This window comes from Helicoverpa zea, chromosome 7 (assembly GCF_022581195.2).
Source record: "Helicoverpa zea isolate HzStark_Cry1AcR chromosome 7, ilHelZeax1.1, whole genome shotgun sequence".
Classification (NCBI taxonomy): Eukaryota; Metazoa; Arthropoda; class Insecta; order Lepidoptera; family Noctuidae; genus Helicoverpa; species Helicoverpa zea.
The window spans coordinates 1,317,848-1,345,152 of record NC_061458.1 but is presented as its reverse complement, the minus strand read 5'-3'; the positions used below and the strand labels follow the sequence as shown (position 1 = coordinate 1,345,152).

General features: G+C 34.9%; 1 protein-coding gene across 6 annotated transcripts in view; it reads right to left on the bottom strand.

Moving 5' to 3' along the window:
* The window catches only part of LOC124631782 (terminal nucleotidyltransferase 5C-like), a 252,510-nt gene that overhangs the window by 4,462 nt on the left and 220,743 nt on the right, over positions 1-27,305 (bottom strand). For 4 of the 6 annotated variants that reach the window (XM_047166383.1, XM_047166382.1, XM_047166381.1 and 1 more), the window contains exon 3: positions 131-1,080. In XM_047166383.1, the coding sequence (XP_047022339.1) occupies positions 131-1,080 (950 nt within the window). Of the gene's footprint in view, positions 1-130; positions 1,081-19,275; positions 19,577-27,305 lie in introns of those variants that run through there. The other 2 variants (XM_047166385.1, XM_047166386.1) reach the window with 1 other exon arrangement.

Genomic DNA, 27,305 nt, shown 5'->3' with positions numbered 1-27,305 from the left:
AGTAACGGATTACTACAGTAACGCCTAGTTACCCAGACGACGACCTGAAACTTAGTTTGCCCGAACTGCATATAGGAAAGGCCTCTTAATACTAGTTTTTCTGTGAAGTGTTTTAATAAATTATTATTACCTATGCTTAAGAGCTTCCTCCTCCCTGCCGACGAAGTGGTTCCGCAGGTAGGCCTCGAGCTTGGCACGCTGCTGTCCGAGCTCGGGGAAGTCGATGAAGAACCTCGAGCACATGTAACGCTCGAGGGTTTTGATTTTGTCTGGTCGCGCCGGCCGGTAGCCCTTCGCCAGGAGGGCGCAGTACTTGAGTAGACCGCCGCCACGGATCTCTTCCGGCTGCCGCGTCGCAATCAGTTTCTCGGCAAGGTGGCTTAGAGCCTCGTTGAAGTCACCGTAGACGGACTCTCCCACAACGGTAGGGTAAAAGTTTTCGCCAATAGGCAGTTGCGCGCACTCATGGAATGCGAGCAGAGAGTCCAGAGCAATTTGGAACGAGTCCACGGAGAACTCGAACTGGCGGCGCATCGTGTCCACAAACTTGAGTTCGACGGACTTGTGGCCGCGCGAATTTCCAAGAGATATCAAGGACCAGCGGTCTCCGTCAGAGTTGACGCGGACCATCTTAGAGACGTAGGCTTCCTTGAGGCCGGCGGGAGTGGCACGACGGCGCGGGGTGGCGGGCGGGAGTAGGGTGGCCAGGTGGCCGAGTACGGCGGCCTTGACGCGGTCGCAGTGGCGCGCGGTGGGCAATTCGGCCGTGAAGATGAGGTCGATGTCAGAGTAGGGCTGGGGCCGGTCAGCTAGCACGTGGCTGGCGGCGCCGCCATTGAGGCGCACGTCGCGCACACAGACACCAGCGCCGCCGGCACTCTGCGCTGCCTCCAGGCGGGCGCGCACTCCGGCCACCAGCTCGCGCAGGCGCACGTGCAGCGTGGGGAAGTTGCCGCGGCCGTGGATGGCGACCACCTCGTCCATGACGTCATTGAGCCGCCGCACCTGCTCGTAGCTGAGCACGGCGTGGCGCTCGCCACCGCCGCAGCCCTCTTCCGACGAGGTGTAGCTCGACTCGCTCTGCAACAATAAAAAACAATGTCGTTAATATCAAAGTTTACACAACACAGTAATTTTAGATCGAATTGGCTTGTCGACAGTAATAATGACGCAGAGCCATTGTTTCAAGGTATTGTGCGTTAACAAATTATTATTTAACCATCCCGAAAGTAAACAAAATGTTTTGGCTACACATATAACACAGACGATACAACAAAACAAGATGTTGGTAAGTCAGCAATCACGTCAAATTATCTCAACCCCAGTAATCTTTGTTCGTAAACACTACGCATCGGGTTTTATTGAGGAAATAGAATGTAATGACTATAGATTTCACATTAAGGATATACAGAAAGCATTATTACTTAGTTATTTTATCTTAGACCTTTGGTCTCTCTTGCCTAAGTTCCATCAATAGTCGTAAATATACTATCTATCGACACTGAATGCTGGAAAGACAATAGGAGAGAAGAATTCTCCAAGAAAATGTGAAATGTGTAATATTTAAGAACCTCAAAATCTTTCTTCTAAAACACTGGCAATAAAAAAAATGCAGACAAACGAATGACATAATAATTGTGGAGATTCGGGGAACAACATTTTTTGCGCGTTCGTTATTTAGCGATGCTATCAAGGCCAGCGTAAGCAAATAAGATTTAGGTGCGTCGTTTGTACAAACGAATACCATTGTTTGGTGCACACTGATTTTATTACGCAGAATTTAAATTTTATCACTATTTTTGTGACACTTCAAAGTTATATATGGGATGCTTGGCGAATTGCCAAAACGCCTACGGGTGCAATTTTTTCTAGAACTTGCTGTGTATTACACAATTTAAATGTTTGTGTGAACTAATCTGGCTCACTGCCATATGTCCAAAAGTACTGATAACCCACATCGAAAGAAAAAATTACAAATATGTTCATTGACCATGTTCTAATGGTTGTATCTAAATATGGCAGTATTGGGAGCAATGAGTTAGTAATAAATCTTTGTCCATTAGACGTTGTAAAGCGATTCTGTTTAAGTGGCCTATTGTTGGAGTTCAATGGTCTCTGAAAAAATGTATGTATCTATGTCTGCTTCGATGTCTGTCAATATGTCTGTTCGTTTCACTTTAAAATATCCTGAAAATGTGCTCTTGATGAATGACCGTTGGAAATTTGTTTGTTGTTGCTTAAAGATAGAAATCATTTAAGAGAACATTGGTTACTTGACTGATCTTCTTCATGTTCTTTACATAATTCATGACAGTTTTATGTCTTTCACAGTTCAGAGACTTTCATCAATTGTAAATACCATGTCCATATTTTCTACAAATAAGTAGTGATGTCATATCAATTGTAAATCAATTTTATACAACAGTGGTCAGTTTATTGTATTTATATATGTATGTAGGTATATGTCACAGGTCAGTACTCGAATAAGGTAGAAAATTACAGCTGTGAAGTAACACTTGTAAATAAGATTTCTATTTGACTATACAATGGTGTGATAGAAATAATAAATGCCCACGAAATTACAGAAAAATATATATGACCTTTGGTTGCAATAAACCTATTGATTAGAATATTTTACTCTTGTAAATATTGGTCATAAAAATGTGGGTTTGCATGGTAACAAGCATCATACCATATTTATTTAGATGCAATATATTACAATTCATTTATTGAAGAAGAAATTGATAAAAATGCAGTTAATGACTTAGTAGATAAAACAGACAAACAGATAAGAACTAAGGATGCAACAAAAAGACCATTTAAATTGGAAGATAATAAGCAAGATAAAATACTCTTAATAGGTTGTATCGTTCATGCGTTTGAAATATATGACTGCAAAGGTACCCAAGATATAGAACCAACCAAAAATCCTAGCCCACAAACAAAAAATAACAATCCCAAACAAACTAATGATCATACACCACCTGTTCAAAAAGTTAAAACTTATCTAAACCAAGTATCTGCAACTCACAATACCAATATATCACGGTCTACCCACACCAGCTTTATCAATATCCGGCTCGGGTATATCGTAATGTAATTCTTGTTACTCACTACAATTATGTCCTGCTAGTCAACTTCCCATTTTATTGGTGTCATTATTGATAATGAATGCAACAGGATTTGTGAACTAGAATTTCGAAGTCAAGTTTGCGTGATTAGCTTCTGTGAATTCGTTATTATCGTGTTTTGTTTTATTGACTTTTTTTATTAATTTTTCACCAGAAATATTAACATCCGTCAACTTTCTGGAATATGATAGTTTAACCCCACGTATTTAAATAAGGTGGCTGACAGTCTTTCACCTAAACGGAAAGATCTCGGTGGTTGCCAGATATTCATTTATATCCATAAAAATACAGCTGGGTTTTACCGTTTTGCCATCGAAACAGTGACTCCCATTTAGGTATATTATTTGTTAGGATACAAATAATGACGTCAGCATTAACGTTTGCATCTTTTATGACGTCTTTAGTAAAAGGAAATGGTTTTATACTATTTGCAATGCATTTGCTTATTTATTCAGCTGCGGTTCTAGTCAACAATACCTAAAGTGCTTGAATGGTACTGAAAACGCAATTAAGTCATCAAGTGCATGATCGTGACCCACTGTACCAAAATATTTCGAAATATCTTATTGCGTAAAATGTGAATTGACGTCTTTTTAACATTGGAAAACTTTAGATAACTATTTCTTCATAGCTGATGCAACGAGTGCTACTATTTTGGTGAGCGTTTGAATCTACGAATTCTTTTCTACATTTGGGTTGCTAACTGAGCTAATATTTACGTTTTGACCTTCAAAATAAATGCCACGGGAATCAAATTAAGTAGAAGTGTTTCATTTTAATTATAACGACCAATCACCTCCGTGAATCGATCATCGTAAATTCGAAAAAAACCTGTAAAAGTGTCATTGTCATTGTCACGGCAGCTCGCGCGGTCGCCGCATGAACTATGCGACGTGACCTCGTTACGGCGTCCGATTAAAATACGAAATTTTGTATTGTTTTTCCTCGTCGATTTGAAATCAGGCGCTCGTTGAGGTCAAATGCGCAATCGTAACAAATTGTATCGGACACGAGCCGCGTTCAATACAACTCTGAGAATACTAACTTTTTTACTGAGACGTAGAAATCAGCTGTTGTTGCAAGGTCGAGTCGTGTTGCGTGAAGTTATTTTGTTTTACAGCGAGTTATGCTTAAACGTTGTCTCAACTAGAACAATACGTGTGTAAAATGAGGAACGATACATTATATAAGTATTTGCAGAGAGAACAAAAGATATGAATGGTGAACGCAAATTGAAATAGTTCAAAAACAAATCCGAGGTTAGGCTGAGCTAATAGATTGGATTATGAAGGTTATTATTCTCCATTACTATTTAATTTTCAATGTCAGATAATTAGAACCAGTACCTAATCCCCATTCTCAATATAAACTGATTTATTGCGAATGAAATTATTTTAGTTGCCTACCTATGCCTTATAATAAATTCGAAAAATAACATTTAAGTAAACATTTTCTGGAAAAAAATACTGATATCAATAAGGTTTTCCACAATACTCAAGTATGCTCTGGCAAAAGAACGAGATATTGTTCACTATTACACGCGCAGTTTCTCTGTAGCCTCTATCTAAGTTTTAGTCGTATACTCCAACAGATAATTTAGAATCAAATGGAACATTTGGTCAAGTCACGCCCCACGGTATTTACCTATACATTGCTATACATAGATATGTACATTATACATACATACATGATTAAATAATGTATTTCAGGGGCCAACGGTCTGTTAACGTATTGTATTCTGCATGACATGTGTTCGTCACGCTATTATCAAACAGTTTATTGTGCTGAAAATCATTTTGGATAATTTTTGGGGAGACTAATGTATGTATTTAGATTAAATAACGCAGTTTGTTCAGTTAGATTATGTTTAGTAGGCTGACTTTACTTTCGTTAACTGTAAGTTGAGATTAATACAGTATTTTGCGCTGGTTTTGAAAATGTACTCTATATTTTAAAATAAATATAACTAAAACAAAATATAACTTAACCGTTTTGATAAACCAAATGATATTTTATCACATTTTTGAGGTTCACGAGCGTAACGATATAACACACCCAATATAGTTTGAACGTTTAAATATTTCACGAACATACGTTTTTACACAAACAGTCGAACATCACAAATACGATATTTAAAAACCACAGTAGGTAAGTAGCAACAAGAAACCGTGTCTAACACCGTATGTCACACGATTCGGAACGTGAACTTGGTAAGTTTTGCGTGCAAAACAAAACGCAAGATACGGAACGGGAATGTGAAATTATGAATTAATATTTGTTCAATCGAATGTTTGCATCGAGAAAGTTTCCATTTGTTAATCGTCACATTAACTGTGTTTGTGTCAAAAATAATTTCTATTTTTAATTTATGTTAATTAAAATGCCCCAGTTTACGCCTCAAGAATCTTGTGTGCATTAAAAAAACAAATTCTACATTTAAAGTCCCTCAGTGTAAACAAACATTTAGTTCCGTGAAGAATGAAAAAACCCGCAAAAATCCGCTACAAATGATTGACGTACGGATGTTAGCTTGGCACAAACTTAACAAAATTATATAGTAACAAATCTAAACAAAATTAGCAAACAATTTGTATAACCTAATCAGTTGACGTTAATCGTTATCAGAGAAAGAAGAATGCGTGACATCACGGCTTCTGACGTCATTATACGACGGGGTTCAAAACATCACGCGGGTGTACTGAATACAATAGTTCCTTCACAAACTGGACTAACATTGTACAAGTGGTACGACAATGAACCATTTAATGTACATACGTACAAACGTTAGTAAATTACGTACAATATCTTGGTGATAAATCAAAACAGATTTAGATTTTCGGAAGAATAGAAAGACGATTTGAATTTAAAGAAAGATAGAAACGAAGAAAGAACTGAATATGTTTAAAGATAGCAACAACGAATAAAATAAAAATAAGAAACAGATGAGGCAGATAAATAAAAATAAAGGTGTTAAGAACAAATTGCTATGCAAATTAACCCGAAGAAGTACGCCGAAAAGACTATATTAAAACACAAAAAAAAAAACTGAATACAAAAACTAAACTTAACAAAAACATTATCTGGTTAGTAGGCTAGACTATAGACATTCCTTAGGAAACGGCGCCGTTCGCTCGTCTGTCAAAAGTTAGCGGTCGACCTTGCAACAGATAGCGAGAACGTGATCTAAGTCATTTTAAAACCACGATAAAAAACATCGCAACGAATTATCTCGGAAATCCGCAATTAGACTGACGTTCGCTATTAAAACAATTTCGATTCGATCCATATTAAACTTACATCAGTCGATTGCAAGATTCGAATCGATAAAAGGTCAAGTATCGATACTGAATGAAAAAAACTTGCGTCGCATAAAACAAGTGGTATTTAAATCTAGTTTTATTTACGACTAAAGAGAACAATACGCGATTGGAATATTTTTAAGTAGGATTCGCTAGGTTAGGTATGTTACGTTTCTTTATACGATCGCGTCCTCAATCTAGACAATCGGGCGGTTACTTTCGATTTCGTGAGGCTAGTAATTAGCATGGCCTCGGCATACGCGTGCTGCGTAACTCGGAACGGAACTAGCTCGGGATCCGTCATGGCGCTTGAAACGCAAACGCGGGAAGGAAGCCATATTCACTTTCTTTTTAAATTATATCAACGTTCCATTATACGTGTCGATTCATTAATATTGCAGACGCCGCTATTTGCGTCATTGACAAACGAAATTAAAAGTTAACAAGGGTAACTTAACTTGAAGTTACGAAAAGGTGTTGTAATTGTATTTTACGACTACCTTCATTTGCAAGTCTATTCTTCGTTTTGTATCTAGGCAGTTTCCGCCTGCGGTATCACCCTAGTCCCATGAGAACTATTCCGCGCACCCGATAACGAACAAGCCTACATGGGCTTCATCTTAAATGGGCTATATAGCGCGGAAATAATTTTCCAAATTGGTCCTGTAATTCCAGAAATCAGAGCGGTCAAGCAGACAAACATTTCAGCTTTACTAAGTAAAGATGAAACATTGTAGCTATATAAAAATTATAAAAACAATAAAATCTCCTATTTACGGGCATTCATTGTCACGTCAGTATTTATAAAAGACAATTGTTTAGTAATTACAAAAGGTTAGGACGAGGCGAGAGGCGAGATGTTGCCTCATTTAATTATAGGAAAAAGGTCTGTTATCTGTTAATGGAATTCATTAATTATGTATTTAACGTCCAAGGATTTGAGCCAGGTAAATATTTGTTAATTTTTATGTAACAAATGACAGTCTGGATTTTGTTCTGTTCTTGATACTTAAGTTTATGAACAGTGCCTATCATATATTATAGTTTTAGGCACCTAGCCACTTTGTACTAAAACATTCGAGTAGGAGAAATAGTCAGAAAATGTATTTAATAATTACAGAAAAGACGAAACTAAAACCTATTAAATAAAATACTAATACCGAAAACTGAAATCAATTATTGATAGGTAAGTCTTATTACATTAAAAATAACTGTAATTTACTGCGAAAATGAATAAAAAAGTTTATCCCAAATATGCTCTTTATATTTGCCATAACACTAATGTAGTAGCCAATACAAGTTTAAATACAATTTAATGTTAATATCAACAATACACTTTTATTGTGCAAACGACCTTAGACTTACGTTTATAGACAGTTGGCAACCAGAGACAATTAGTATGGGCGCGGTCGACCACAGATTAATAGCTACCAGAGACAGAAAACAAGTTTTTTTTTCTTTTCATAATTATATTATCTTTGTTTGTCGTCTTGTTGACATTTATTTATATCAATAAGTGCAATTTTAATTGCGTTGTACAATTTATTGCAGATTTATCAATATATTGTAGTTGTGTAAAAATAAATATTTTCAGGATTGCTAAGTTAAAAAAATCTACATTTAGGGTCAATCCCCACTGAAAGAGCAGCGGCCGGCAGCGGCCGTAAATGCAAGTGATTGAGCGCGAGCGCGGCGGGCCGCGCTCTTACATTGTACGTGTGCTCTTACGGCCGCTGCCGGCCGCTGCTCTTTCAGTGGGAATTGACCCTTAGTGTAGTTGTCTTTGAAACAAGATTTAAATATTAATGTGTAATCTAGGTGCTAGGTCAATAATCTGTCAAAGATTGTAATTTAACTTCAATGACATCACAATTTACATATTACGTGACAAAGTTTTCAAAAATGTCAGTCAACTTTTGGGATTTTCATTACATTTTGGAAAACACAATGTCAGAGTCACGGTCACATGGTGCCATCGGTGACAACATCCGATTTTGAGATTTGACCGATTGTAAGAACAATAGTTTGCGTCCAATGGCCTTTAGTTCATCGTAATTAAAATCCGTCCATGGATACATCTATCTAAACTCATATAATAAAGCTGAAGAGTTTTTTTATTTGTTTGCATGCAGTAATCTCACAAACTACTAGTGCAATGTGAAAAATTATTTCGGAGTAAGATAACATTTTTATCGAGGGATGTTTAAGGTTACTTTCTACCTAGGTGTACAAAGTAGTAAGCCACTGGCGGAACTTAATATTCGTGAATATAGATTATTTTTGTAGTATTCGTGGATTTTAGACTTAAAAAAATGGTAAATAAATAAATAAAAAAGATACTTCTTTCTCACAAATAGGAACACTCATAAAACTACAGCACTACTCATAAAAAAAAAAAAAAAACATAAAAAATCGATAAAAAATTAAATCGACTAACCCAATCGATTCTAGATCAAGGGCCCACCAAGGAAAAGTTCTCGTATCGAGCACAGTAATTATTAACATTAGTACGTCAGTTGGTGTGTCAGTGCGCATACTAACTATGTCCTCTGACATTCCCTTGTGAAGCAACTCTTGGAATCGAATGAGACAACGTGACGCCTCTCGTGTTTAGTACTAGTTACCCAAAGCAGACTACAGACTAAACTGTCGGCCGACCGTTGTCCCGGTGGTTCTATTTATTTATTCATCAACCTTATGCCTACCATTACATAAACTTACAATCTAATTGTAGTAAGGCACTTACTAATCTACAAAATTATCTATCTACGAAAATGAAAACACCCCTTTTCATTCTTTGCATAGAAAAAAAAACATACCGGCCGAATTGAGAACCTCTTCCTTTTTGGGAAGTCGGTTAAAAACACACGACATTTAGACTAAATTAATCTATATTTTAATATATTTTTAAATAATGTTTATTCAGAATATCGTGAATTCAATGTTTTAGTCTGTCTGATGTCAAATACCTGATCTTTGTTACGTGTATTTCCATTCATCTTCATACTGAATCTATGAACCCAAACGTACTATCGGCCGACTAAAAGTTTGTAGTGTGCTCGTACTGTTAGTAATAGTGAAGCGATTTAGTCGATTTATGTCGGCCTTCTGAATCGATTAGAGGATAATCGCTTGTAATATTAACGAGTTGGGCTTTGGGATGAGACGTGGGCTGTCACACGTAGATATTTATGAACCTACTGAGTTTGGTTTTAGTTGAGGTTTTAGTGATATAATGACCATTTTGGTCTTTGTTGAAGGATGTTTGCTGTACTTGAATTTGAATATTGATGTTTTTTTTTTTTATATATTTTCAATAGATTTTTATGTAGGTACAGTTTTCACCAGCGGTTTCGTTTATGATTTGTAAACTACTTCGCATACCCGGATAAAAGTATATTCCTCAATATGTGGAAATTCAAAATTTTAAAATATTTGTTTTAATCGGTCTAGGAGTTCATCAGATTGGCGCTTTCTAGCAAACATACAAACTCTTCAGCTTTATAATATTATAAGTATAGATTGCTGATATCTATAAACTCTCTGTGGTGTACCTACATAATATGTAGTTACATGCATTGTTTATTTGAATGTGTGCGTTACTGTATTTTAATAGATGCATGACGTTATTCTAGCAATTAACAACCAACTCATATATTTATTATGCATTTTATGCCATGTGTAAATAACGACACTTTATTGATACAGAAGTGTAACAAAGAGAAGTCTGCTTACAAAATCACAATTATTTTTATCAAAGTTTTAAATAAAAATACTTAATTACTACAAAGTTTCTTAGTAAACAATATTTTTAACTGATAACCTAGAGTTTATTTAAAAATTAAGTATATAGACCGTAACCAGATATACTATACCTAAGCGTAGTAAGTTCAGAGGCTACCAAAATTTTGGTTTTTGGTTTTGACATTTTTGAGATAATTTTCTAATGAAGTCTCTTTTTTTGAAAACATATTTAATCTTATGTTTTTTTGTTAGTTTGAATAGTATTTTTAATTAGACGGCACTGATTAGATATTAAGGTAAGTATTACAAAATATTGCGAAATAAAATTCTACAAAACACCTATTCAGTAGTTTTCTTTTTGCAATTGTTCTTTTTTCCCGACAGACAGAGAGTTATATTTTTCTTAACACCGGTTTGAAACTTCAATACAAATTCGACTAGTTAATTTTACTAAACATTGTTCTAGAAAATATCCCAAGTCGTCGAAAGTTCTAAGATTCAACTCACGTGTCTAACAACGACTATCAAACGACTGTCAAATGACTGTCAAACGACTGTCAAACGACTGTCAAACGACTAATTAATTTCTATTGAGATTACAGGAATGACTTCGCTACAGTTATCTTTTATATCAATAACGTGACAATAACAACGGAGGTAAAGTTTACAACGTCATCAATATGTACTTAGTTATCAGGAAAACAAAAAAAAATAGTTGGTAGACGAAGCATAATCCCTAAAAAACTTAAAAAATAGAAGAAGGTTTTAAGATATGAAAAACTGCGCGGCGCGGAAGAACACCTCAAGTTACACATATTCTTGTTCTGTGTACAGTTAAGGAATTCTATTCTATGTATGGGATGGGACTGGACCGAATCCTGTTTTATGGAACGGGGACCCATATGTTACTTTTAAAATTTTCATCGACAACACGTAAAACACTGGTATTCAAGTGCCTCTAATTAGACTGGATGCCGACCCCAACAGAGTTGGGGACAGGCGAAGCAGATGACCACCGTCACCACCACTCTCGTCAGCAAAAACCCTTAATAACCATCCAAAAGTTGTAGATATAGCCAACTCAACTGACCAATACCACACTTCACATAACAACAACTAAGATTTCAATACTGCGCCCACGCAATGTATTAAGGACATAGACATGTCCTGGTCATTCAGGACTTCACGCCTACTAGTGACAATCACAGCTTTGCATAAAATGTCGATAATGGTTAGATACCCACGCGTTTGTGTTTGACCGGTCATTCTATATTACTGTCTAGGTTGACCGCTGTTTATTATGGCCCGGGTTGATCGATTTGGTTGTTATTGATAGGAATTTTGGTGTTGTTTGAGTGAGTTAAGGTTGAGTTAAAGTTTGCATACTACTTAGGTACTTAGTTGAACAAAAAAAATGTTTTATCGTCACAGTTTTTGGGTTTTCTTCAGTGAATTAAATTACCTTAAAATTACAAATGAGTGATTTGTTGCAGAAAGGTTGCATAAGGTTTTATATCATGTTTATGTAGTTACATATTACATACCCATTAACACCTCACCATTATTTTCTCAATAATAATAAACTATCAATAAATCATCCATTGATCAATGTAATCAATTGGATATTATTCAAAATGACCGGTGATTACGCGGTCATTTTCAACGCATCAAGGAAAAAACCTCGCACATCCATACAACATTGCTTTTAATTACAATTTAATGAATTATTCTTGTATAAATATTACTATATCATCAAAGCGGATGGGTCATACTAGTGTGCGTGAAAGTGCGTACACAAAGTCTTTGTATGTGTAAGCTCGGGAGCGCTCAGTAGTGGTTGCGTCTCCGAGTCACACAAAGACAATATGCATAGTACATTTACCCACACAAGTACACCTCACCCGCTTTCGTGAAATAAAACATCTATGCCCGCATAATAATATTTTTCCTTTTATCAATGAAATGTCACAATATGAATTTATAATTAATGTATAATAGTTATAATGTAATGCAGCCTTGAAGGTCGTTGTTATGAGTCGTTTGAAAGTTGTATTTCTATCATGTATGATCATTTTGCTGGTCGTTTGTATTAGTCATTTGAAAATAGTTGTGATCGTATATCATTTCTAAGTAATATCTGCTAGGTAAATATTTAAATACTGAAACCAAATCCAACAGAATGAAAATCCATTATTTAGGAAAAGCTGTCCATTTGTTCTTTATGGTAAGAATGTTGATATAGGTATGATTTTTTTGCCATTGGCCACATAAATATGAATATCTTCATATAACTTTCAAATACATAAGTACTCCAGTCCAAAAAACTATAAGAACCACACAATACAATACAGAAATATTTGCTTAAAATACGCAGATACAAAAAAAAATAAGTAGACTAACATAAAACGACTCAATAACCTTGAACAGAATAAACCAGTTCACGACTTTATCAAGTGAAAGTAATTTATATTAATTATCACACCGCGATAATATCGTCGATATCGAAGTATTATTAATAATAATACCTATATTTTAGTGCTCAACTCGTTTGGCGTAAATGGAATTTAGACTGAGCCTTGAAACTTAATTTTAAAACTGGCTTAAATGTTTTTCAACAATCAGTTTATTTTAGCATCTACCTATAATGGCTGAAGGTATATTTAACTTATTTATCAACGAAATATCTGTACATTATTTTAAAATAAACAAAATCTATATTTACAAAAAAAAAAGAAAACTTAAAACTAATAAAGGGCGTCGAAAAATTGATCCTCATCGCTCTCACCCGACAGTGTACCCAAAAGGCTGGATGCATTGCCACGTTGAATGGCAATGCTTAAATGTTTGTCGAAATAAAAACCAGCCCTTGGGTCACGAGAAGTGTCAACAAGCTCAGAAATTTCCTTAGCAAGCGCGTGAGCACTCGGACCTCACGAAATCAACGAAATGGTTTTATGATTTTCCAAAAAACATTATCTACTGACAAAGCTATTTTTGTGGCATCAAATAAAATACAGTTGACATGGCTGTTTTTAAATTAAAATAACTTCATTTGTGAATGAAAGAACTAGTTAATGATGACTTAACGAAAATTAAATGGCAGTAGGTAATCGTCAACTAATTGAACAAGTGTGTGAAGAAAACATGACAAGAAGGTATAGGTATAGATTGATACGTGTACCTTATTATATCTTCTATACTGCTACTACTACGGATACCAAATTGGATCGTTCCTTCCGAACTTAAAATAAACTCTAGTAAACTAACATATATAATCAAAAGAATATTTAAACATTTGATAGTCCAATTGGTTAAGATAAAAAATAGTCATTTAAATATTAGAAAAGTGCGGTTTAAGCACAGGAGAAACCGCAGGATACAACTACTATTATCCAATATCCATGTATATCTAAGCTGATCACTTAAAATCTCCATGTATTATGTATCAAGTATGAACATGCATACACAGCTGTCCTAAATACATAACATTTCGAAGCTGCCAATTTGATCTCCGATATTAGACTAGGCACCTTTCAATTACATATTGCTGTAGGCATTTACGTTGCATACATAATATACGCCTAATTTTAACATGAAGTAGATTAACTGGATGTTTAATTTGTGTTGACCTTGTGAAAAACCTTAAATAATTTGCATGTATAAAATAATCTGGTCATAAACATGTCTGAACTCATTGAACTTAATAAAACTTAAATCAGTTTTAAAAATTAGCAGTCATACTATATTTTTGAATTAATTTTATTTTGAAAATCTAATCTACAATTTACGTTACTTTCCTCCTACAAAGTTAGCTAGGTACTATAACATACAAATATAATACTACTGCGCAAACGTGATCCATCAAAGACTGACTTCACACAGGCAAAGTTATTTGGGGTCAACTGTACCTACAGGTAAGTATTGAATAAAGTACATTTTCGTATCAGTAATCAAGAAAATTATATTTTGTATCATGTGAATAAGACAGTCCCTATATATTTTTTTCTGCAAAATAAAATTACTAAGTACATTTCTTTTCGAGCTTGGAGCCACACCTCCGCTGCATGAGAATTCATATCACATAGATACGTTATCAACTCCCACAAAATTCTAGATTCTTTTAGAAAATTCGCTCGGCACGCGTTTATCTTAAAAGATAAGATAAAGATAGCGATGTTTTTTCTTCAATATCATGTCAAGGCCTAGGTTGAATTTAACTTTTACTTTCGTGTGTAGAATATTGTATACTTGTGAGTAGGTTACTGGGTAGCAATCTTAATAAGTTTTGTGTTAACCGACTTCTAAAATCGAAGGTTCTATTTTCAACTGGTACACTTATATTTTATAGTGTCACTCAAACAAATCTCTTCTCGTAATGAATAGAATAGAAGTTGAGATGAGAAAAAATGAACATAGGACATATCAAAGGAATAAGGATCATCGTTAGCTAATGTAGGTATAATATACATTTGCATACGACTGAAAAAGCTATATTCGCACTTGAAGTACCTACCTGACTGACTAACCTCTTCTACTTCTCAGTTACCAAGCAATCTTCAAAATGGTAAAATTAATACCAAAGTAAGCGGTGTTGCCAGGAGCCAAAATTTCTACCAAACCAGTAAACTCCCGAAAATTATTTCTAACCTGTATTCAGAGATTTTGACGTTGATAAAGTGTTATATAAATTGAAAATTTCTCGTTCCATAATAACCCGACAGGGAGGTTGTCACAAAGTAATTACGTTCCTTTATACGTAATGAACACGCTCATAAATAACTCTCGTGTTAAAATTTTAATGATTGGGTATTTAAGGTGTTTACGCGTACAATTATTTTGTCACTTTTCAGATGTTTATGTAGTGATCATAAAATACTTTATATATAAATAATATTACTATAAGAACGAGAATCATAATAGTAAATCAATAATCTGTAGATATAAAAAGCTTGTTTGTGCAGACATTATTTTGTTACTGTACCATTAAAAAGTGCGTTCCAATTGTTACATCTTTCAACACAACAATGTTTCATAATAAACAGCTAAGAAAAATCGATTGCCTTATGACTGCATAAATATTTGCACATCGATTTAGGTAATGATACAGTGTACTCTATTTCTATTTGTAACATCTTTTATACCTGTATATTATACCTGTATATTATCCTGTGATAATGATTTGATTTGATAGTATCCAGATCAATGCTCAATCCTTCTCCGTGTGAGAGGAGGCCTGTGCCCAGCAGTGGGACGATAAAAAGTCTGCAACAGTATCCAGATATTCTCAACCCGCTTCTCATAAATAAATAATAATAATCTTTATTAGGTTAAATACCTGATCAATTTAACTAAGTCCTAATAAGTCCAAAATGCACTTTTACCACCGAGGCCTTCCTCACGACATTGGAGTCATTACAACACTCATCGCGACCCACATTCGGGCTGCATCCGCGACTGCCTTCAATATGCTTCACTTGCTTAATATCAAGGATGGTAACCTCACGAGAAGTGCGCACGCGTCGGTCCCACACGTTTCGATAAAATAATTGATTTGAATTAGGAATTGAATTTGGTTGGCTATTGTTTTTGGGTTTAGAAACTTTAATGTTTATTTCAGAAGTTTTAGGCTATATTTTATAAAGGATCTGAAAGTCTACAGTTGCAGAGATTACTCCAATTTATTACAACACAACAGAAAAAGAAAAAAACTTACTCGACTAAGTAATTATTACTTTACTGCGTTAATGCAAAAGTAAATAAGACTAGCCTAATTGAACACGAAAACTGAAATGAAATAAAAAAAAAGTGCCGAGAATCTCCATCGTACTAGTAACTAAGACTTATAGTAAACTAGCCGTTTTCCCGCGGTTTCACCCGCATCCCGTGGGAGCTACTGCCCGCACCGGGATAAAATATAGCTTTCTAATGGTGAAAGAATACTTAAAATCGGTCCAGTAGTTTTTGAGTTTATCCATTACAAACAAACAAACAAAGTTTTCCTCTTTATAATATTATTAGTATAGATAAGTAAGTACAAGATATACCTAGTGGATAAAGTGCTATAATATTGTCAGAGCAAATAATACATATGTGAATAATTCACTACAATATACGGCTGACCCTATTACGATGAATGCGGCTAAGGGTTAGGCTGAATACGTAAACGGTTTTCTTCATAACCAATAACGAGGAATAGACAATATTCTAGACTCATAGGACCTTCATACACTAGACTGCACTAATATTAGTTCCCCTACAACTTTGATCCCTAAGCAGCCACAGGCGATGAATGCCTGTGTACGTACGAACGTGTGAAATGAATTTGTGTTATGGTAGCTTAGGAACCAAATCGTCGGATATAGAAGACCTTGAGTGGCCTAGTGTGGAAAGCCTTAAAATGTTCTGTTTTTGATGAAGGAAAACAAGAGAAATTTAACACGGGAAAGAAAAATCCCAATAGAATTAAAATTACAGCTGAGGAATTGAGTTTAATTTCAAATGTAATTAACATAACACCATCAAAAATAACTTTGGGCGCATCAGCATTACTCTAAATAGTGTCACGCATATTGCAGTAAACAATTTTTCATCCCACCATCTCGGAAAGAGTAGTTTTACCCTTTGATATCTGAGCGCAAAAGTCGTTTTTATCCTCTAGAGCGGCAAAGTGATTTGAATTTAGAACATCGTGTGCAATAGTCCATTTGTGACAATCTTGATAAGACTTTTCAAACAAATACATATTAAACAAATAAAATACTGCTTAAAATAATTATTCAATTAATTAAGTATTTTTTATTATTGTTTTTAAACTGATTTTTAACGTCGTTTCATTTTTAAAGTGAGTTTTCAAATATATGAACTTTAATAGGTACATCTTTTTAATTTTTGACTCATATGTGCGCGCCATTTTGTTTTTTTGAGTTTAGAAATTTCCTCGATGAGGTGGGATGAAAAGTTACGTGTTGCACTCGAGTGCAAGGATTTTTCACCTTGTGCTCTTTTGATTCCCTCGCTATCGCTCAGGATTCTAATTGTTGAAACACTCGCTACGCTCGTGTTTCAATTTTAGAATCCTTCGCTTGCTCGGTCATCAAAATTGAGCCCGCGGTTAAAAAGCAACTTTGCACTCTTGTATAACAAATAACTATTCTTGGGAATTGCATCAAAATTCCCATCATTTATGAAAATAATGTCACAAGTATCAGGTCTTCACGGTCGATAAAGCAATTCATACTCAAACGTTTGATGTTAGTACAGAGTGTTTCAAAAATATTTCGTGTCTAAACATCTGATGCAAATTCCGTCCAAATTGCGTTCAAAATCTAATTGAACACATCCTGTAATTGTTTCAGCGTATAAGAAACTTAATACCAACGTAATAAGATTGGTAATCACTTAATCAATCAACACAGATTTACGACTTAATTTAAGATCCTGTTCTTAATAAAAACATGAGTTTATATCGATTCTTTGATTTCGATAATAAAATTCGATATATTTATACCTAAGATTGGTGATAGGATAAAAAAGACAATAAAAATTATTCTTAATCAAATGAATGTTAATGTGATATTTGAAAATAGTTTTTTTGTACTTAATTTTTGGAAAATATTCCACGTATTCTAGGTTTTCCGTGATATTTAGTTTTTTCTTCATTAATTAATGCACGATTGGCAATATGAAATGCCAGTCGTACCTGTGTACTAGTAATTATATTGGAATTTATATTGTGACATAATATCCAAGGAATCATAGTAAAGGAAAAAAGATTGAGTAAGCGTAGATATTAAAATCAATCAACTTAGGGCAAAGGTAAAAAAATGCAAAGTACAAAAAATACAAAATAATTAACCTCAAAATCGAATTCTTTAAAAGACAGCCATAAAATCATAAAATAGTAATAAATTATAATTATAACTAGTTAGCAAAAGCAACATCAAAAATAAAATATAAGAAAGACAAAAAAAAACTAATTTAGGTAACAAAGTCAACTCAAACACGCATCCAATATCAATATGTTTGAACGCACACATAAACAAAATTTATCTTTCGATACCAGTACACATGTATTTTTATAACGATATTATGTAAATGATATTTCGAATAATGTACCTATTGTCACGATAAATATCATAAACGATGTATAAGAGGAACGAATTTTTTTTTGGGAGGATTCTAAACGTTCCCATTTTGACCATGAAACTGCAATAAATCCAAGTTGTTGAAACTTGAAAGAAAATTAAACTCGAGGATTCCTCGACGCATGCGCGACTCGCGTGCACTGTTGCTAAGCATTGCGTGCACACAACACACTTGGCTAGACACGAATTCCTGCGATTTACGCATATTGTTACATTGTTACTAACTACGATACGATCTCCTATTCCATTTATTACTATGATTCTTTAAAAAGCCATTTCACATTTAGTTGCATTCGACAAAAGAAACTGTTCACGCGTTTCATATCACGAGATTACGTTATCGTCGCAACGAACATAATCAAAACATTTTTTCAACAGCATTGCGTCACCGCGATCCTCCGATCTCCGTGTCGTCTGCAACAAGCTCCAATGGTTTTATTGCCATGATTCATTGCTCAACTGCGACAAGAACAATTATGCGACCGTTACATCGATTCTATAACCGAACATCGTGACATTCGATAGAAAATTCCAGTCTAGAATCGATAAGTGTTAATATAAGCGGGTATTTGGTAAAAACATCGGCCATTCAACAAGTTCACGTGTTACTATAGCGTAGGTAGAACAGTGCGAATGTTCTCACGTAGCAGTTCTAGTTATAGCAATCATGTCACAAACAACTGATAAGGGCAACCGCTTCCGTTGACCGAGCGACACGAGTTTTCACCGCGGCTAGAAAACGCGCGCGATCTGCATAAAGTCGGCACGCTGTGCGTCGCGCCGAATGCCATCGCGTAAAAGCGCATAACATTTTAAATTACGCGAATCGTCGCGTACAGTGACAGTCTGCGCCCACGCATCGATTCACAATATTTTTTTCACTAATACGGAACTGGCCGTTTGGAACGTCGCCATCGCAGTTTTGGACATCACATGATTTTCTCTCGTAACACTTACCTTCATATCATCGAGCATGTCGCAGGCGGAGTATAGGGCCGCGGCGTCCGGGCTCACTTTGATGACGCCCATGTTGGAGCTGTTGACGGTCAGTCAGGGGGAAGATCCAAAGCCGACAGGAGCGGTAACACACGGAGGACCGAGCGGGCCGTTTGCGTGTGTACTATTTTCCTGACGAAAGTTGGCTTCGATATATTTTACGTATTGTTTTAGCGAGTGACGCGTGAGTCGGTGAAGTTTAGGAACACTAAGCGCGAGACGTACTCACGCTGTGACCGAGCCGCGCGGACTGAAGTCTCAGCCGCGAACACACAACTTCGGACAGTGAAAGGGTCCTGACGTCACGGACACGATAACGTGCCCCCGCGCGTCCCGCCCCGCTGCTCGCGCCTCGCGCCCGCGACTTGTTGCTACACTTCTGTCCTTCTCGCACTCGCTAACATACATATATGTCTATGCCACTCACTAATGACATGACACCTAGCCGTTTGATTAAACATTCGTGCCCCCCGAATACGCGCGGTTGGTGTTATCGTTTTGTTTATAACATGTTCTCGCTGCGATTTCATTAATTTCGAACAAAGAACAGAATGGTATGCAAATGACCTTAAAACTTGCTTAAGTGCTTGAAGCGGTGTTATTTTTACACCGATGCACCTGTATGGGAACCTAGACAAATGAATGTAATTTGTTTACGCGGTAAGGCTTCTACAGTAGCAGTGATGTTTGACGTCATCACAAACAAACACTCGTAGGGAGCTACGATCGCGTAGGCGTTGCGTGCGCCAGGGGCCCGCGCTACGAGCGTAGCCCGCCTACGCGTAAAGGAATCGTAGCACCGATAAAAACTACCCTCTGAATATAAATTGAATGTTTTATAAGTGAAAAACTCTTATAAGACAGCCAAACAAATTATTATAAATTCATAATATTAAAAAGAAGCGATGAGGGAATATGGAAAAACAAAGTAAATTTAATATATTACGAGGCTTGAATAATAAGGGCGGGGATAAAAATAAATAGCGAAAAAATGGAGGTTGCTTTATTTAGGAAATTTGCCATCGCTTCCCTTGGTGGCTTTTTAGAATATTCAATTAAAGTAAGCCGCTCGGTAAATATGTTTGTTGACTCGCTTCGTGTTGATTGTATTGTGTCGTAACAATGGGATTTTTACTGATTTCGGTGGAAATTCATTTTGTTGCTATCAGATTTTTGTATGAAAGAGAACATTTTGCTTTTATGTTGAACAAAGACCTCCCACGCTGTTTACGTGACTATAACGTTTTAGGGACCTTTCAAAACATTGTGTTTGGTTAAAATGAAATCCTTTCGAATAAATACATTCGTTAGGTTAATTTTGTGATATCGAAATAATTATATTATATTGGTTTTATAAATACAATTTTAATTTTTATTCATTTATTTCTCAACAAACATGAAAATAAAAACCCAATCAAAATAACAAAACAGCCAACATAAAAATTCCGAATTTCTAAACACCGAACAGAAGCAGAAAAATAAAATAAAAACAAACACAAATAATATCAAAAACCAATAACGACACAAATAGAAAACGAATCTAAACCGATATAGCGTGAAATTAATAGAATCGAACCGGGTCTATAAAAAGTAGGACCGAGAGCAAAAACAGTGTCATTTCATCGTCAGATAATGAAAGACCGAACGGATCGCCCTTGAACTTATCGCTTCAGACCGCTTCACACATACATGCCCACCATCACGCACACACGCTCACGTTAGTGCGTCTAGTCAAACATATATGATAGACATAAAATTTTAAAGTCAATGTTTTAGACATGTTAGAACATGCTTAAATTAAATTGAATTTTATTAAATTTTAATTTTAAAGCCTGTTAGGTAAAGGCTTTGGTTAAAAATTTAAGGCTTAGTAAGATTTATCTACAATAGTACAGTGACGCTATTTAAGAATATAGCATAATCATGATGACATTAAACTTTAATGAATGCAATAAAACACAACTTATTTTTTATAGGATTAGGACAAAAAGAGAACTTTATCTTGATAACTAAGGATCGGAATTTTTCACTAAACATAATTCTTCTCAAACTATATTCCTGTACCTTCAGCTATAGAAGGTTTAAATTGTGATAAACAGTTGTTTTCTCTGATCGGACTATTATCTGAAATGAACCAAAACTCGTTTGTACACACTACAAATTAATTATATTAACCTAATACAAAATGTAAAGTCCGTTTTGATACAGAGAATAAAGTACAAAATAGAATTACATATACAATGTGTAATGTGCCTACAATATGCACCTGAAATCTTTTGCACCTGATGGCAACAACTGATAAACAAAACGAAGATTATCTATATTCAGAATATCTTGGCATTAATCGAAGTTATGATAAAAATAATATTCGTGACTTATTAAAGAGATAGCACTAATCTTTATTTAAGTGTTCAAGTCAAAGTACTGAGTGCGTGTTTGGCGTGAAACACAAATGCAATTCATTTACTAAGACTATGATGTTTGAGGCGTGGTTTAATGATTTTGGACTGAATTAAGTAAATGGAAGGTTCACACTGCACTGCTACGAGTGTGACAATATAATTGACTCACGAGTAGAATATAATCGACAGGCAGTCGTTTCGTCTGAACTTTTTCCGCCTTTCTAATCAGTGATATACATAATATGCTAAATCCCTAAATTAGGGGTAATTTTCGGTAAAACCGCAGAATTCTGCCACATCTGTTCACGCTGATCGGGAAATAAATTAATAAAATCTCAATATTTAGAAAAAGGCTATGCAGATGAAAATTATAAACATCATGCCAATATCTAATACTACATAGGGTACTGAAATTCCAATGATTACAATGAGTCTGTACATATTTATTCTAAACTCTATGTGCTACAAAGAAAATTAAAACCAAAATAATTCAAGCATCACTTTACATAATGATGTTATCATATCAACGAGTATTACTAAGAAGGTGTGTCCGTAAGTAGGTACTGTGTAGATATATTTTTATGTCGCACTTAGCGACCGCAAGGCTGTTTTTAAAGGTTAATACTTATAACGGCATTTCAAGTGTTCAATATGTGTTTACAAGTACGTATTGGTTGCGACATTATTATCAAAGTTTTTGGAAAAATCCAGGATTATTGGCAGCAAGTTTCTGGGACGCTTTGGATAATTCTATTCGATCATTTGCAAAATTCAATCACTGAATCATTTTTTGTCAACAGTGTAGTTGTGAGAAATGTTATTGTGTAATTCAGGATAATTGATGTAATATTTACAGTTAATATTGTACGTCATATCCAGAGCGGAAAATCCATATATGTCATATTATTTTATCCTTTTTACTTAGGTATAGGATACTTTTTATCCGGGCGCACAAAGTAGTTTTTCCCTTAAGATGGGAGTAAATCGCTGTCAGAACGTATGTATAACAGTACCTTTTCTCTGTATTAGGTACACCTTACACAGGTGCAATGCATTTCAGATTAGATTATTTATTAAACACAAAAGTTTTGTATTAATTAAATTGAATGATAAAAAATCATAGAACCAAAATAATTACACCTTACTCCGACATTTGTTTTACCTGACATTTATTATTGAATTGCAACATTTTTGAAAAATATTTTACGAGTGGTTACGTGGTGCGTTAAGACATTCATCAAAATATGCATTGCCTATAATTTGTTTTAATAAATCTATTATTCAAGGTTTGCGGCGTGGAAAAGACGGTGCATTTTAAATATTTACATATGTACTAGATCAGTGGTTCTTAACCTTTTCGTCATGAGGGACCACTTTACCAAAAGTTTGTCTTGCCGGGGACCACCCCATTGGTTTACCTAAATTGAGGGTTCTTTGATAAAGAATACAAGCACAATTTATAATTAGCACTCATTTCTTTATTATTTAGCAAAAAACGAAAAGTTACAGATTTTAATTTAATGAGATTTTTGTGACTGCATTCTCATTACTAACTTCTGAATTCCTCTCTATTCTTTTGTAGGTAAGCGAATGCAAAGAAAAACAAACATATGCCTATGTAGTATCTAAATACGCGAGCGAAGCGAGCGCGAATTTTTTTTTTCAGACTCAAATAAACATTTCGTAAAATATAGCCCAAACGTACATACTTACCTTTTTGTTTGTTGACAAATACAAGAATAAGGGCACATAGTTTCTGAATACGCGAGCGAAGCGAGCGCGATTTTTTTTTAAGACTCAAAGTTAAAATTACGTAAAATGTAGCCCAAACATACACTTTTTTCTGTTGGACAAGTAAGATGGATATGAATGGGGGGGTCCGGACCCCGAAACTTAACTAAACTAACCTATATGTATACTTCCATGCGAAAGCCCCTGCTCACAAATATAAGTCGATAAAAATAAAGTTAAATAACGTATAGCAATGTTTTGCGGACCACTTGGAATGCCTCCAGGGACCACCAGTGGTCCGCGGACCACCAGTTAAGAACCACTGTACTAGATGGTCAATATGGTGCCAGTAAATAAATAATACTTTTTGGCTATCGACTAGCACATACGAAAAGGTTACATACTTACCTACCTACCTAGTTATTTCAATCGTTCATCGACAGTGTAAAATGATGAGAAAAGAAGAAGAACAGAAAAATTAAGCACTAACGCCTTTTTCTCTAGTCCCTTGAAGAAGAGAAACATTCTAATAAAATAAACTTTATATATTTTTTTTTTTTCAGAAGGTTATTAGTATCAAAAAGGAAAATAATAATATTATTTATACTTATGTAATTCTAACAATTTGTCTTTGAAAAACCCAAATGTGTTAAAACCACACGTTAGTTATCGCACTAGAAAGTTTTATCAGTTAGGTATAGTAATTATCATTGTCAATTTGATAGATACGCTTAGTTTCAGCGAAAACTGTTTAAATAAATCGATTGTTAAAAATAGATTTAACTGAACTTACCCACTTATATTTCCTAGTATCGGTATTATAATTATCTTTTGGAATTTATTATAATAATTTTGGCATGTTTAAATTTTAACAATATTCAGAGAAATACAGATTTTGTTTTTGATGATGAAAAATAAAAACTTGTGTTTGCAATTTCCATAAAATTAAAACCACACTAAAACTTCGATCATACATAACAGCAACCAAATTCTTCAAACCAAAAATCGATACCACCAAACGGAGAATCGAGATGGATAATCGAATAAAATCGAAAGTACTATCTATCGATGTAGGTCAGTGCCGAGTCAAGGCGATACGTGTTGTATTGATAATCTTACGTTCATTCACTGCGAGTATGTAGGGCTGGTAACCAGGCTAAGGTATACTGCAGTTTTGGTGAAGAAAGTTGCTTGTTGTCATAGGTTTTTGGGCCTACATTTATTAGTTTCTGCAAAGACTTGTGGTCAGGCTTTTAGATTTCAAAGAATGACTATAAAATAATTAAGGAAGCTAAAAAATAAACAATATTAGACTGATGAACTAAAAAACATGAGACATAGAGGTCCAGATTAAACGAGATCGAAAAGGAACATATGCACCGAAATCGAAAATTATCATGTGCGTAGCGTAGTAACTTTTCGCTGGAGAACCTGAACTATGATATCGTACTTTTATGGATATAAAGATTATGTCTGTAGTACTTTTGTTGTCAAATAATCAACCCAATATCAAAGTAAGAAAGGACATTGCATATACCAACGAAGCCCGAGTTCTTGCAGTTTTCTTAGATCATGCCATAAGTCACCAGAAAAAAAAATACAGTGTCACATTGCCAACCCTGTAAATGCAGACGCACTTTTAAATCGTGATCATCGTGACACGCTCGCCATTTTCGGAGACGCAGGTGACTATCAAATAACAACGTTAGAGCGTGTTCATATTCTGTGATTTATTGAGGTCGACCAGACATATAAGCTGTATTTAGGCTTGATAGAGACGTTTGAATGTATTTGGATTTTTTGTGCTGAGGTTTTAAATGCAGTGGTTGGTTTTGGAATGAAGATGACACGAATCGATATAGAGACATAGGTTAATTTTATAATATGCATCTTCCTTTACAGTAATGTACTATAGTAGGATATGAATATATGTTAGTTTGTCGATGTTTCATACAAGAATGATTGTATAAGGGCTAATATTGGCATTGGCGGAGAGAAGAAGCCTATTTTCGTTACCGAAAATTTGACTCTGGCTAATAAAAAACTGCATGCAGCTACAAGAACTGCCGCCAAGGAGAGGAAATATAACTTTGTTTGGATCCGAAATGGTCGCATATTTGTACGAAAGGATGTGACAACCAAACCTCAACTAATTCAAAATATGGAATGCGTAGAATCAATGTAGTATATATATATATAGTTGGTTAACTTTATTTGCACTATTGTAAGATTTTAAAATTTTAAATTCAAGTTAAGCATTTATTACCAAAATGTAAGAGGCTTAAGAACCAAGACGGACGTTTTCTACTCTGCTGCTTTGAATTATGATTATCCGCTTGATCGATTTCGCGATTTCGCCGATGACGCACAAAGCGCTACCGAAAAAAAATGGCCGAAAAAGAAATGGCGCGCCGATGGCCGAGCTCACAAGATGTTTTTTTTTATGACTCATTGGTAACATAAGCAATCTCAAGTATTGTTTTTGTTCAAGCTAATGAATGACTCTTTCAAGTGGTATCAGGTATTTGTTTACATTGAGCTTCAAATGTTTTTATTTTTAGCTGTAAACAATGACCATAGTTGAAAAAAACATTATTTGAACTTTAAAAAGGATTATTTTTAAAAGCTAAGCGGTAACATATACATTTTATGACTTTAAATGGTGGAAGGGTTCTATCTACACGCGAAAAAATAAAAAAACCATACTTCATAGTAAAAAAATATTTATTTACAGGCGTATGACTAGGACGAAACATTTGCTGACGGTGAATAATTTTTCACCAAAATTAAATAATTTACTACAACTATACCCTTTCACGTAAAATAAAAATATTGTTACAATCTGAAAGCTAAGTTCCTATTTTAACATATGTGTAAATATAAAGTTGATAAGTTTATCGAATACAGAAAAATATGGAATTGTTTGAAGAAATTCCCACTGACGTAAAAACGCACTTAATATTACTGGCGTTTTTTTGTTTAGTGAAGTTTGAGTAAAAAAAGTAGAAGATACGTAACTATTTTCTACAACAAATACCCTTTCCAATAATGTATCACACTTGTTATTCAATAGCTATCGAAAAAAAATACAAGTAAAGAAATATCACAAATCGGGAGAATGGACAAAACACGTGTGCCATAAAGCCGGGGTTACATGAAGTGCACATTCGGGTTTAAAGTTATTATTTTTATTCACACAAAATAAAAATAGAAATGAAATGAAATCGTTTATTTTGCAAGTTGGACATTACATCACTTTTACACGTCATTTTAAGAACGCTGAGGTCGGCATGTCCTAAAGGGTCATAGTCTCTTTTAAAGTCCAAACATGTTATAAAACAAATAATATTATGTGTGAGTGTCAGCATGTACGCGGTTAATAGAAATCAAAGAAAACAATATATATATTCTGGATCCAAATGCCAATCAATGGATGTAAAAAATGTTATGATTTATATTACCCGACTGCCAAGCCAAAAAAGGAGGGTAATGTTTTTCGAATGTATGTAAGTAATATTCGTTGCCACCGCCTATAGGCGACAAACAGCAAATGGACCGATTTGTATAAATTAAATGTTGTTAAGTTTGTTTACAACCTAACAACATTTAATTTAAAGACTATTACAACAAACAATTAATTTAAAGACTATTACAACAAACAATTAATTTAAAGACTATCACTTTACCAGTCCCCGAGAAATGTGATAGTCTTTAAAGCAATTTATAATGCAGAGGTTCACGTTGCAAGATTCGCACTTGTAAGCTGTGCAAGCATCGACTTTTTTTGATGCGCACCACTTGCAACGTGACTTCCTCACATTAGTTTTAGCAGGGAAGTGGCTGTTTACTGGGAGCGGT